This window comes from Metopolophium dirhodum, chromosome 6 (assembly GCF_019925205.1).
Source record: "Metopolophium dirhodum isolate CAU chromosome 6, ASM1992520v1, whole genome shotgun sequence".
Taxonomy (NCBI): domain Eukaryota; kingdom Metazoa; phylum Arthropoda; class Insecta; order Hemiptera; family Aphididae; genus Metopolophium; species Metopolophium dirhodum.
Window position 1 is genome coordinate 8,392,739 of NC_083565.1, and position 16,264 is coordinate 8,409,002.

Here is a 16,264-nt window from a genome sequence, read left to right on the forward strand (position 1 = left end):
CTTATGCACGTACGACATGGGACATTTTCGTTCGCTAGTTTCCATAAGGTGCTGCCAGTTTTGATATTTGAGTGAATTGACCTATTATTAAACTTTTAGATAACAACATTATTTGTGTTCTCTCGTCGTTTTTTTTACGATATATTAAATTTTAAGTGAGTTATGAGCATTCTCAAATATTAATATTTTACATACTAATAACTCCCTTAAAAATTAAAATATCGTAAAAAACCAACGAGAGAACCTAGATAATATTGTTAACTAAAAGTTTGATAATAGGTCAATTCACTCTAATATCAAAAATGACAGCACCCTATTGAAACCATCAAACGAAAATTTGCTATGTCGTATGTGTGTAAGACGGAGACAAGACATGCGGGTGCGACGTCCTCTCAATTTATTTATTTGTTAAAATTAAGATATACTACTTACTATATAATATTATATATATTTAATTTTACACTCATTAGACTCTTTTAATTTTTGGTATTTATATTTTAGATTCTGAGTATAAAATTGTAGTTTTTATAGGTACTTCTATCACCGAAATATCGGTTATTTCTTAACCATGAGATTCTAGTTGAGTGGCCAACTACCGGGCCGGTATCCTGCTCGGTTTTTAATTGTTAAATGTATTAGGTAATTCCTTTTTTTAATATACAGAGGATTCCGTTCCCTACTATAAAAACGTATAAAATACGTTTTTAACAATCGGGATAATTTAACAATCTTTTTTTAATTCCCTAATTGAATCCTAACAGTCTAATGAATATATTCGCCCACGTCTGTCGATTTGAATAGATATATTATTATGATTTTAAACGTCGGCGTTGCATTTTGCCAACGTAACTTTGATCGAAAAGCTAAAACGTGTATAATAATGTGTATTAATACTATTTCTATAAATAAATTCCGTCATTTTAATTCATCGTTTTTGGATGATTATCAACGAAGGAAGAGAAGTTTTTGTTTGTTGAACCACGTAAATACGTAATCACGTTTTAAAATTAGTTTTACATAACTTCTGTAGCTGTTACCAAAACCGGTGTTTATCTCATGAACCAAACTGGTTATGCTGGACAACCGTTTACTATCGCTTTCTTTCACGTGTTTATGTGTTTTAATCTTTTCTCATAATCCCTTCAAATCTCACATAATTGTGATTTTAAATAAATTATTTTCCGATTACAATTTTGTTTTTGAGTTTCAATTTACAGGCATGCTAGAGGTATCATAAATTGTTTTGGTGAAGCTTTTCTGTTTAATAATATGATTTATTTTATTTGCGTGAGTTAATTAATTGTCTGATACTTTGATAACTGATAAGTATGTAATTGTTAATGAGTTTAGAAACGCCCATAAAATACATTGTAATAATTGTATTACTTACTTTTATTACTCAGCATATTATTACGAAAGACATAATACAGGGTCTCACTTAATATATTTTAACCTTAAGTTAGTATTTCCTTGTAAAAGATATTTTATAAGGTGCTGTATATTATTTTGATTATAGGCTGTTCTTATTAGGTATTTTGTAATAAACTAAAAAACATTTAGTAGTTATGTATTTATGATGCATTGATGCACTTGATAAAGTATAATAAATAATTATACATTTAAATATTTTATACGTACAAGTTTATTGACAATTTGTGGTCAAGGCTAAACTCTTCAGCGGAGCTAGTAAATACTGCTTTCCGTTACTCTTTATATTTTGTACTCCCCATTTAATTTTCAAAATAGGGTCTTTTGGCTCAAAATTGTATTGTTATTTTAAACGATTACGCTGTTTCAATACAGATATTAAATATATCTCCATGCTGTTTCATTTATCTCACATTCCCCCTATCAAATTACAAGCCTGTTTAGTGTGTAATATACAATTGTATCTATAGCCGTGGTGTATGTCCTGGTTATATGTATACAGTTTGACAATGTATAAATAATACAAGACTATCTAATAATATTATGTTCTATTTCTATATTAATTTAATGAATATATGTGTATAATATGTGTATTGTGTATACATAAAATATTATCGTATAATATTATTTCTCTTACGCACGTGTTTGGGATAAATTTTGTCCTAAAATTGCTCTATAAAATTAATGTACACATTTTTATTTTATATTTATTTTAACTTGAACTACTTGGTCTAGTTTTGTGAGGTTAATCCTCTCAATATTCTCCAATATCTGCCTATACATTTATAGTAATAATTTAATCTATTTTGTTGTAATAATAATATTATGTTTACTTATAATTCTTTACTGTATGACTACATTGAATTAAACCAAACATCAATTATGAAAAAGAAAGGAATGCATATAATAATATAATATTGAATATTTAGTATATTATATATACTATAATTTATAAAATGAACCGATTTAAAGTTTCACATTATACGAATATGGATAGAGACTAATAATATAATAATATTATATTATAATAATTTATTAATTTATAATATTATAAAATTATATAAAATAATAATTAGTATTATCAAGAATAACATCGTTGATGATAATAATAATAATATTTATCAAAATTACTAATCATTACAAATCTGATCATTGCTTAATTATTATAATACTTTCACCGTTCAGCATATAATAATATGTTGAATTACTGTTGTTTTATGAGAAATAAAAATCTAATATATATTTTACTTTTTTTTTGAAAAGTTGTCAATATTAGTTTTTGCATTCTACTACAATTTATATCCGGTCTAATTTTCTAAAAGTGACATGATAACACTAAACATCTGATTCAAATAAATACAATTGTTTAATTTGGTTTTATCTTAGTTTTATCTTAATTCTGTTTTAGGTGACACTGAAAAATAAGTTATAAGTTATTTCATTAAATTATAATTATCCTAATAATTGCTTATTATAGTTAATAAACAATAAAGTAATCTTGCTAGGTGTGGAACTCTAAAGTACAATATATTGGTTTGGCTGATGAGTCATACCAAAAATAATGATTTATTGCCATAATACCGTGTATCAGGTCGACTGACTTGTTGTGTATAATATGGCAATATGCAATACTATCAAGTGAAAAGTGTTATCTTATCTTATTTAAGCTAAAATTAAACAACGTTTAAAATAATTTTATCTCATAGCTGAGCCATTAATTGAAGGCTTTACTATTTGTTTTTACATTTTATTAATTTAATAACTTATCCATGCGTTCAACGAGTATCTACGGCAAATGGATAATGATTAAAAAGCATTAAATTATATCAAATACGATTATTTTAATATTTTCAAAATTTGCAGTGTACGATATTCACATTATACAGTTGTAGTACAGGGGTACTACAGGTACACATAGGTGATCAAAATAACTATTTCATGATGTTATGTTTTTCTAGAAATAATTTAATAACTAATGTATAATAATTTATTTATGTGTAGTACTTTTACAAACCTGGGCTATTTCGATTAATTTTAAATCGGTTACTATTCTAAAATTAAAATACAGAGTGTTATAAATGACAACATTTGTGAGCTTGAATATTATTATTAATTTAATTCTTTTATATTTTTACTATTATGATTTATGAATAGCTTGATGTTGATATTAGTGTATTACTAGTGTTCATAAATTACGTATATTACCTAATATATTGTTGAACTGCCCAATTAAAATTATCAATTTATAGGATTACCTCAAGAATTATTGATCACTAACTTACCAGTGTACCATTATTGAATCTATTAGCTTCTAACACAGTTTCTGAGCGCAGATATGAATGTATTCATTTTACTAACACATGTTTTTTAGATAACTACATATAATTTTCAAAATATTTTGACTTTTTTTGTGATATTTATAGGCATAAGAAATTTTAAATTGTTATTAGTTTTTCAAAAATTATCGTTGATAAAAATTTTTTTCGGTCGTTCGAATTACTTGAAAATTATTATTATTATTTATTTGCAAAAAAAATATTACATAATATACACAAACACTTATAATATTTCTTCACACCTCCTTTAAGTTGATACTTGTGTTGGAGGTTTAATACAACGTTCCTCATAAGGTGTTACATTTCTCCTATTCTACAATTTCACATTTTAAAATTTTGAAATTTTGTATAATAAGCTTTTAAAATTCAAAGCTTAGATATAAATATAATTTTTTTATGAATTTCTTAGCCATTTTTCGAATTATACATATTATTTTAATTTTAAATAATAGTTTCATATTGGTTATTTCTTATTTCTTTTAGTAATAATTTATCACGTTCAAAATAATTATAAATAAAAAAAAAGTTATTTCAAAAAATACAAGTTAGTAGGTACCTACACAATGTTATTAATAATTAGTATTATAATGTATAATGTATATGTAATTATTATTGTTAATGTATTTTTTTGATGCTATTTAAAGTTCATTTAAAAATTGTATTCCAATGCGGCTTGACGAAAGTTTTCCTCTTCCAACTAAAAACAAAATATGGACAAAATTATTGTTTTCCTGTAAAGTAGTTTTTGATTTTCGAATTATTGTATAGCTTCCGCACCACGTACCTAGAAAATGCCTGAATTTTTACCCCTGAATAAATCATCGGTGGTTCCAATACATTTAACATAATATGAATATAGAACTAGAACTTAACCTATTAATTAATGAATAATAATTTTAATATTCTTAAGTCGTAACTTTATAGATATATAGTGCTTCAAATATAGTATCCGTTAAGGCTCTAGCTAACAGGCCTTTAAGTTTTTATCTTGTGTAAAATATATTTTTATATAATTATTAACTCATACTTATTGATAGTATTCAATTCTATCAATGTACAAATCAACAAGTAGACTACCTATACATTATATTTTATAATATAAAATTGTTTTTGTTGATTGTTTTTGCAGACATGGCGGCTTCAGTAGATGCTCAAGATTTAAAAACCTTACTGGAAGCAAAGGATACTTTGATTCGTAACCTGGAAACGTTACTTCAGGCCAGGAACAACGAAATCCAAGAGCTCCGGTCCCATTTAGACATGTTTCAAAGTGTGTTTCCGTTTAGCAATCCAGTGTCACCCACTAGTACGCTGCATCATCCTCACCACGTAGTGGCCGCTCCCGTTCATCAACAACAAAGCCAAAATCTCGTTGCTAAATCTCTTACGTCGCTTCTGGATGGTATAGCCAGGCCACGTAAACAAAGGGCGCAAGGTATATCTGCAGAACCCCAGAGTCTAAGTACCATACAAGAACTGAGCCAAAAGAAATTCCCTACTTATCCGAAAAACGACAGGTAATGTTACATATTTTTATAATATTATTAATTAAATATTTTAATTAGTGTTGCCCGTGTTTTTAATTTAAATCATTGCGCGAACAATTGCATTTACGATTTACAGTATAGTTTTTTAATCTTTAAATAGATTTGAATTTGTCGTCAAGTCTGCTTGAAATCGACTTTCCCATATTTTTGATATTATCCCCCAAATCCCTAAAAATGTCATATTAAAAATGAGTATTTAAAAATTGTCGTATTTTAATTTTAGGAAAAGTTAAAATCAAAAAATCAAAAATGTGGGAAAGTCGATTTCAAGCAGACTTGACGACAAATTCAAATCTGTTTTTAGAATTCTTATCGCTTCATAAGGTCAATTGGTATGTTTAGCAAAGAACCCGTCTTAAATCCTATGTCGCGCGTGTGTTAGACAAAAACAGAAAATCATGGTATCGAATCCCCTTAATATCAATTGCGTTAAAATAGAAACTGGTACATTGGTACATACAATGGTACATTAGTACCTATACTTATATTAAATCAAAAATTAAAGTGTCGGCAACATAATATTAGGCACACTCCCACCAATCACCACCATTGAACCACTATTTCAGTCATGGTCGCTTAACGCGTATCGAATACTGCCAACTGACTCACACATGAGTCAAATTCTCATGTGCTATGTACATTATAGTATTATAATATCTCACTGCTTTCGTCCATTATATTAGTTGAATTTAAATATTGATGTTGTTATTATTATGTGCGTTATAATTATTATATAGCCAGTTGTATCTTACATACTCCATATGACACAAGTCGCCTCAATTATTCTGTTTTCTATACTTTGTTTCGTGTGCGATGATTGGCACACACGATAATGTTGCGATCATTTATTTGTATTATAAATATTAAATATAGTCTACGCTTGGCAGATATTAAAGAGAGGTAGAAAACATGCAAACGTGACATGGAGATATTGAAGAATATATACATCCCAAAAATGGCGATGCCATCCTCCAGCAACTTTATCAAGCTTCATGGCCACTGTGACACTTCTAAAAAAGCATATGTATCACGCTTTTACATACCTATGAACAATAGAAAATAATGAATCATGTAACGCGCGTCTCCAGTGTGACAAAACTCGTGTAACTCCACTCAAAGCAGCGTAGATACCACGATTTCAGTTGAATGGTGGATTAGTGCATTACTATTAGCAGAACCTTCAAAGAAAATAGCGGATGCATGGTCTAGTAGTATACTGCAGACTCAACAGCCATGTTAAAGATGGCTGAACAGTCACAACAAACGACTCAAAGCATATGTCACAAACCGAAGAAATCAAATAATATAAGTCACTCAAGCTAAACAATGGCAACTCGTCCGTATCAAAGAGAACCCTTCGAGAATCTATCTTCTAGAGTCAAACCCTCAGAACTCTTAAACAATACATTCTACCAATTCTAACTATAACTGAAACAAAGCCAGTGCGATTATAGCACTGAATTTCATTCGTTTCATCCAAGAACCTATTACTGCATACTGAAATTGGGAAAGGATTGTTCGAGCAACTGCTTGGTTCAATTCTGAAGGTCAAAAAATGGCAAGGATCAACGTGATACAATACTTGTTGGTGTCCGAATTAAGGTCGGCAAAGAATATATTAATAAAGCAAAAAAGATGGATTTTCGTTGGAACGCTTCGCGATGATAAGGAAAGAGAGATGTAGCAAGCTAAGAAGCTTATATAAGTGGTATACGTCTTGGCACAAAGGCGTGGACTGCAGTATTCGTATGTTTTGCTACGAGAGCAGAAACAGAAAGATATATGGCTGTAGAAGGAATTCAATGTCACTGTAACTCACCATCGGCGCCACACTTCAATGGCCTTTGAGAAAATTCTGTAAAAAGTACTGAATATAATTTGTATCAGGTAATCAAGGATTGCCGTCTAAACCCGAATGAGTTCAGACATTATTATGCCAGGTTGAGGCATGTGTTAACTGCCATCCTATGACACCGCCGAGTAGTGATACAGGATTCTGGATCTTACACTAACTCACTTCCTCATCGAAAGTCCATTATTATTTATTCCTACCTTCTAAACCTGACATACTGTGTGAATTAGTTAGTCATAAACGCCGTTGGATACTCGTTCAAGAACTGATGTAAACATTCTGGAAACTTTGGCACAAGAGGTCAGGTTCAAGTCCAATAATAGTGGGTGACATCTAAAAAATATTTGAACATAACGACATAGTGATTATAAAGAAAAATTGCACACTATCCGTATAAATATATATATAGTGTAAGTACATCCAGAAATTGGCGAAATATATAACATAGTAGTGACCTTATAGATGTACCACTTACTTTATGTGCGTCAATCGTCGCGATTCTTTTTATTATAAATATTAAATATTGGCTAATCGTGCAGGGTGCTGCCCGTAACAAATTAAATAATGCCAGTGAATTTACCTGTTGTAATAACTATTGTATTTTATTTAACCAATGACAATCTATACATACCTACGAAAAAATATTCGTTTTTTATAATTCAACAAATGCATGTGTAAGCTCCTCTTAAAATTGTAAACACCTTTCTATTTATATTAATTACAGTATATCCCTTGTTATCTACTATAAGTACAGGGTGTAACAGGAAGATCTAACAAAAAAAATTATGCAACTTAAACGTATGACAAAAATTGTAAAAATTATATGGTTAATAAATAATTTAAGAAATATACTCGTCAAGAAATTTCCAATTAAAATATTTTAAAAAAAGTTATTACGTTTTAAATTAATTTACTCAAAAAAATATTGGTATTTTAAAAAATTCTAAAAAATTAACTACTTGAATTAGATAAATGTTTTTACCATTAAAATTGTTCTTATAATCAGATATAAAAATAGAAACGAATAAAAATAAAAATAATGATTTTAGTTTTTTTGTTGGAATGTATAATATTAATTCAACATACAGGCTATAATAAAAAGTGGGTAAGTGGATATCGGTCTGCTGTACAGTAGGTTACAAGTGAGTCAATGTGTAATGGATTGTATTAAACTTGAATTCAATGATATAATATCATTGTGTAAGAAAAACGATTCTGAGCGGAGACGGTTTATCAGTCTAGATTTTTTAAATTATTATTATTTATTATAGCCTTATTAAGTTAAATTAATACCCAAATTAATATTATAATATTATAATTTTTTATTCGTTGCTACGGTGATAAACAAAGCGTTAGAAATTAAAATCCCATTTTAAGCGGTTCTTCGTAATTTGTCAGTAGTTTTTCCCGTAGCAATAAATAACTGTTGAGAAAATTGAAAAATGACCTCTCTAAAGTACCATCTTTATTCAATTTGCTAAAAGATAAGGTACTAAATGTTGAAATCGAAGCACTCCTTCTGGTAGAAATTTTGTATACAGGATAAAAAAAAAAATAAATAAACATCATTGTAAAACTTCTAGCTTCTCGCTCCGCTCAGAATCTAAAATTGGCTATTTTGAATTTTTCCAAAAAAATTTAATTACATTTTAATTTTTTTATTTTCAGTATTAAAAAATAAAAATATTTTTTTTTACATTATACGCAAGTGATTTTAAATTATAAATAAAAAAAATTTTAAATATTGATTATAACAAAAGTTATTTTATCTGTCAAGTCTTCCTATTACACCCTGTATATATTATTTTATTATATTTTATAATCGCCGCGTTAAATTGTTGTATTATATTTTTTAGTATATTCACAATATTGTTTGTGTACGGATCGCCACCTTCAATTATTATTGTATACCGTGTGTCCACAAAAACAGAGTACCTACTACCTACATACTATAACGCAGTTACTTACTTTAATTAATCAGTACCTATACAAAAAATAAATAAATAAATAATAATAATAATAATAATACATATTTTTGAATGAAGACAAATGTATTTTTGTGGGACATGAGATTAAACTTTTGGATCATAGATTCCTGACTTACAATTTTTTCACTTTTGTACTTTTTCAGTGTACTCTATTTTTGAAAACACAGGATATATTGATGTGATTTTTATATATTGTATTATATCGACTCTTGCAGTAATACATTTAGTGTAGTTATAAACTTTACCAATAATATACCGTTGGAAATACTATTATACCATATTATTCTGAAGCTTTAATGATAGAACATTCCTTAATACAAACGGCGTAACACATCCGTATTATGGACCACCATTTCCAACAATATATTCTTTAAGTAAGATTAAATCCTACTTTTTTTTTATCGTACATTAATTTTATCATTGATTATAAATGCTAGTGATTATAAATACTAGTATTTATAATCAATAGTTTTATTATTCATTATAATTTATAACTATATTATTATGATAATTAATATTAAATATGGAATTTTAAGATGGACCTGACGCATTGTAAAACCTTAATCAATTCTTCGCCATAATAGTGTTAATTAGAGTATAAACCGCGTTGACCAGTGTAATTAATTGGTGCATGTGCAAGGTTGAACAATGTCGCCTTGAATAGAGTTTAATTCCAACCTATATAAAGTTCAAATACTCCAAATTGCATAACAATAATAAATGCAAATTGTTAGTGGGTACTTTATTTTATTGTCGATTGTAAAGTAAAATAACTACGCGAATAATAAAATAAAATAGAATGCTAATGAAAGATAGCATTTGCTATCGTTATAATAAAAAATATACGGGTTTGGTCCTTTGTTTATTTTACACATTAATGATTGGTGAGATGCTACATTAAACTTTTACTTTCCTTTTATCCCTAAAACACATAATTGAAAATAGGTTGATTCTAAAGTCTAAACAAAACTTATCATAATGTAGATACTTCATATAAAATTGGTTAGCTTCTTTAATTCAAGTATTTTCAAGCCATGTAAAAATCAAATATTCACACTCTTTTCGTAAAAAAATTAACTGAGCAACAAAATTGTCACTCAAGTATACAACTGGAAACTGTATACTATCGTATTTTATATTATAAGATTAGAACTATTATAATTATATGATAAAAATAATTCTTAGTTGATGTTTAGAACTGTTGATACTATATACGGTAATAACTAATAAGTGTAATAATATATACATCTTTGAGTTATTGCTTTATTTAATTATTTCTATCTTTAAAAAATTTAAATATGTTGATGAGCAATTTTATGCACGGCCAAAAGCTTGACAATGCAATACACCAATCTTAAAATATCAAAAATACATGGCAATAATTTTTTTTTTGATAAGCGTTTAAAGTTAAAATGTTGTCATAATTTGTTTAAATCAAAAAAAATTAACAAATTGTTTTGCAGTAAAACATATTTTATAAAATGTTCAATTCAAATAGCTAAAAGACCTGACAATTTAATAGTTATACCTCATATTATGTACAGTACACCTGAAATATCAAAAATACATATGTGCTTTATTTATGGTTAGGTGGTTTAAGTTGTTAATAGATAATTCAAGTTTAAATCTGGATATTTAAATAAAAATTAATTATTTTAATTCAAAAAATATTATCCGCAGAGATTTAAAATAAATAGTTAATAGCAATAAAAATATACCATAAAATGTCCCTTGAAAAATTGGCTGACAGATCTTCACCGCCTAGAATAATTATTCATAATATCATAGTTCATACATACAACAATTATTTATTAGGTATTTAATTCAAATATATTTCATTAATAATAGTGACCTATTTAATGACGTAGGAATCTACTATACGGTTGAGTGACTTCTCCGATTTTTTTTATGTGAGTTTTTGAATATTATGTTTTTATTAAACACGTGCACTCTATATTCCGTATAATATAGCTGCATAAAATAAAAGTGGTAGGAAGAATAATCACTAGGAAAACAATTGTTATCAGTAATGTACTACCTCTTATCTGCACTGTCATATATAATAATTAATTTTATTTTGATGTCATAAATAATATGGGATATTTTACATCACTCCATCTATATTATTTTTTATTCGTTTCGTAATGTTCTGTGTGAAGATAGACAGTAGACAATTATTGGTTATACAAAATATAAATAAATTATGATGTGTTTTTGTTTAATATGTCCATAAACACATTTTTGAGTAGGAAGATTGCCCTAAAAACTTTTAGATTAAAATGCCAAGAGACTTTTTTTTAATTTTTCATGAAAACTTTTTCAATTATTTTTCTTTATAATATCTATAATAATATGTAAATAGTTTATTGTTTATAGTTTATATTATTTAAGATTTATTGTATTGATAGTCCAAAATGAAGTCTTGGAAAATATCATGCAGTATACACTAGTTAATTTTGATAAATCTATTCATTCATCATAATAAAATACAAAATACATTATATAAGAAAGTCTATCAGTTATCAAATGTCATGCTCATACAAATTAATTTACATAGGTAGGTACTGTAAATTAAATCATAATATTAAATAGACTATTGAAAAGAGATAAACGAGATCCATATGTCTTAAACTAGTGCCCAGAATTTTAATTGTTTTAGCAAAGGGACACTGGGACACTATTTCAATAATTCTAGACTTAAAATGTTTGTACTATCGTCAGTGTCGATGGAAATGTATGGTAAGGTAAACTAAACTGTGCACAGGGGTTGACAATTTGATTTCTAGTTGGCGTCTATAAACCATACTCACCGTAGCTAACAAATATATTTTGATGTGATCGTTTGTCAAAAATATTATATACAAGTGACAAGTACACAACTAAAATTGAAAGGGGGAAAGTAGGTAACCGCTCTGCTGTACAGTAGGTGTCGAGTGTATCTAGTCATTGATTTCATTTCTGTAATGGATTTGTTACGTTTGAATTCAACGATAAGTCCGATTGAGTCTTATACTTTAATCTGATGACGGAAATGTAATATCAAAAGTGGTCTACGCATGTTCCAATATAACAACGTCGCGGTCGTGTCACTTTGTATACACTTGGCACATTATCAATTTGTCGTAACGTTTAAACCTATAATATTATGTCAATTAGTTTATGATACACTGCACGTTTCAATCAAACGATCACGTCTCATGGGCCATGGCATTTAAATACCTATTTTATTTATTACCGCTATTAGTTGTATAAACGTCTTATATCTGTAATCATTAATTTGATATATTTTTTTTACGACTCATAAAATATTTAATATACATAGGAACTTTGTGTAATTGAATTAGGTACCTATATAGAGTATTTCTCATCTGTACTTAGTATGCTATTATTATTATATTATTATCTATGTTTAAAAATACAAACAAGATAATAATATAGATACTTAATAATAATTAATAAGTAACATGAAAGGGTCAAGTGGGACAACCAATCTTATTTGGTAAAATACGTACTTGTATATACCTAGTATCTACCACAGAAGAGACCTCTTTAATTACCATCCTAAATTAAATAACGGTTAGTACTTACTACTTGGTAGAGTAAATAACACACACTGGAAGTGTTGGAAGTTAACAACCCCCCCCCCCCCCCATTCTCCTTAGATTGTTTATACTAAATTCTAATTAATATTTTTAAAATACAGGGTTAATTTATGTAACTATTTTCAATGTTGAATTATTAAATACCAATAACATATTAATACTATGTTATATTTATATACCTTATTTGAGCGAGCGAGATCATTAGGTCCATCTTGTCCACCTTTAGTCCACCTTGTCATCATGTATACCTTGTATGTTTTAAATGTATTATTGTTGTAGTTTTATTGTTTCGAATACAATTAAGGTGGTAGTCAACAATTAAATATAAAAATCGAATAGTTAACTTACAAGGTAAAAGTAAATAGTGATTTCTACTGTTAATTTGTATAAATGTATAATAGACATTATGCAAATGTTACGCTTTAAGGAAATAACAAAAATATACGTTATACGGTAATGGTACTATATGTGAAATATCGGTCACTTGAATTTCACTATAGCTGTTTTCTTTTGTAATTATACACAGTTCCGCAATTAGGATTCTTGGAGCCCCGGACAAAGTCAATGTATGGTGCCCTGTCGCCCTGAGGTCTATGTATATAATATTTTTTTATATGTTACCTATACAAAAATAAATAATGATAGTGATTTTTGTTTTTAAAAAGCCTAAAAATATAATGTGAGTGCCCATTACCCCGTGACCAGTGTATTGTTATTAAAAAATAACTACACTTTTAGTGTTCTTTTTTTTATCATAAATATTAATTAAAGCTTTCCACACATAAGAGTAACTCAATAACAATAAAACAAAAATACACTATAATAATATAATTTTATAGATACATGTAGATATTATTATGGATAAATAGGGGCCCCGTTCTTCGACAACAAATTATACAGCATAATAAATTATAAAAATAAATATTTTTATTTAGTATATTTTATTTGATTTAAATTTTAAGCATTAGATTACAATGCAATTATTTAAAAATTTAAAATAGACGCGGAGCGTCGTGTCAACGATTAGCGGCCCTCTACAGGGGCATCACCCCGCGGCTGCCCCAGCGGTTGTTGAGGCACTGCTTATACGTTTTTATTAAATGGGGTATCGCGAACATATTTCACAATAATATTTACTATAATACGACGACGATTGTCGTAAAATCAGATTATACTGAAACAGACGGACTCTGTTACTTGAATATTGTTTATTTTCTTTCTTAGATTTCGATTACGACCTCTAGACTAGGTCATCATATTAATATACATATACTCATTACTCGTATAATATTAAATATCAGACTTCAATACATCATACATTTTAATTATGGTTATAATAACTATAGTATTGGACACAATTTAAAGTTATAATTTATAACGTAAACTTAAATACTTTACACATAAAATATTTTGTTCTCGTAATATTTATACGCATGTATTTGACTATTGCGAACATGCAATTTTTCAAATATTTTTAGAACAAGTGGCAGAGAGACTGACGGTCGATTGTAACTTTATATCAATTTAAATCTCGGGGTGGGTGTGTTATAATATTGTACAATAATTATCGCCTTGTGTGAAGGCTATGTACTGAATCGTTGGTCGTCTAAATATGTAAATATCAAATACGCAAAAATCGGCAGAATTTAAAATGTTTCCAAAGATACGTTTGTTGTCGATTGGTTAACGTTATAATAATATTGTATGACGCCTGGGATAACAATACAAATAATTAACATAATAAAAACAGTATTAAGTATAATGTTATTGTAGTAGTAGATAAACACTGTAACGACGAGACTCGGCCACCGGGCCACGACTCATCGTGGGTCGTTCAATTATAAATTGTCGTGCGTAGAACATCCTGCATTTTAATATCGTACAATCATTATATTGATGCTTAAGCACCACCGGCCGCCGACTACTTGAACGCATTTTCGGTGGACATTTTTATATTATACTGATGGTACCTAACGCTGTCGGAACACCACAATATTTATTATAATACAACGCCTCGCCGCTGGTTTTTTCGTTATCGTGATATCGTGATATTCTTGTCGTATAGCCGTATAACCGTATATAACTAACTATTAGGTAAGTGGTACTTGCTATTTTTGGATATAAATATAGGGGAGGAGGGAAAAACTAGACATATAATATAATATAATACACATTGCAACAAAAGTTATCACTGTGTGGAGGGATGGGCGAACCTCTCTTCCTAAGAACCGGGTCGGAACTTCACGATGACGATGACAATATTATATTGCTATATATTAATAATATTATGTACAAAATGTATTCATCCCATGGGCCATGACATGACATGACATGCATGTTCGTCTCTTCACAACATTCTGGTGGCTTTTAATTCTTAAGAAAACAGAAAGATTATGTTTTATTGTTTAAATATTTATAATTTTTTCTCCTCTTCTGTACCACGGGTCTCCTGACAAATATTCGCGTCGCCCCTTAAAGCCACGATGCACAGTTTGAATACCTCAGATATATACCGTGTGATATCACCCCGTGGTCTAAGGGACCCGTCACACTGATGTATTGCCCAAAAAAATAAATAAAATCTTAGCAATAAATAATAATAATATATCGTAAGCAAACGGGTATAGAGCTGCAGTCGGCGCGACCGGAGTTTTTCCGCGATACCCACGTGCACGAGCAGGATGGTTTACATAGATAGAGAAGAACTGCGAAGACGAATGAGTGGAAAAGGAAGGTTTGTTCAACGAAATCTGCGAGTTATAAAAATAGTATATTTTTCTAATCGAGTTGACCTTGGGGCGGGCGCGCGTGCGACGTTCGGACTCGGTGTGTCGACGACTAAGTGAAGCCGTCGTCCGGCGGCGATGCCAAACTTCTCACCCATTATTCGGTCGACCGTCTCCTCCGCCGCCTCCGATGTGCCGTCCGCGGGCGGACGTCGTAAAATGCGGTATCTCCATCATCTATCGTTCGTCATTAATATTTTTATTATTATTATAATTATTATCTTCGTTGTAAATACTGCAACTGTGATCATTGATAATGTCATAACATTATTTATTATTATTTACACGCGATACGGTTTTCGACCAACGCGTCACCACCGATGGATGGGAGGTCCTTTTCCGCAGATACCATAAAACTTTTCGTCAAACAAACGAAGCGATAGCGAGATTTAGAGACATCGTGGTCGATGGTCGGTTGCAGCTGTGACGTGATATTATTATTTATCATCTGGATTCTGGATCGTTGCCGGTACTCCACGGGTGGGGGAGACCCGACGCAGCCGGTTCGAGTGAAGACGCACGGAAATACGGAATAAATAATACCCAAGGGGCCGACGTTGGTTTGCCGCCATCTGGCGGACGTCAACGACGACTAACGTTTGTGTATCACTCGACGGATAGACGTCGCAACGGGTAGTTTCAGACGTATATCATTCACCCAAAATCCAAATAGTGTTTTTGTATTGTGTACCTGTCTTTATTATATTACATATTATATATATATA

At 29.4% G+C, this 16,264-nt stretch overlaps 1 protein-coding gene across 2 annotated transcripts in view; it reads left to right on the forward strand.

Annotated features, from left to right (window-relative positions):
• LOC132946907 (cGMP-dependent protein kinase, isozyme 2 forms cD4/T1/T3A/T3B) overlaps positions 1 to 16,264 on the forward strand; it is a 168,893-nt gene that overhangs the window by 79,012 nt on the left and 73,617 nt on the right. For both annotated transcript variants that reach the window (XM_061017026.1, XM_061017025.1), the window contains one exon: positions 4,894 to 5,281. In XM_061017026.1, coding sequence (XP_060873009.1) covers positions 4,894 to 5,281 — 388 coding nt within the window. The remainder of the gene's footprint in view (positions 1 to 4,893; positions 5,282 to 16,264) is intronic.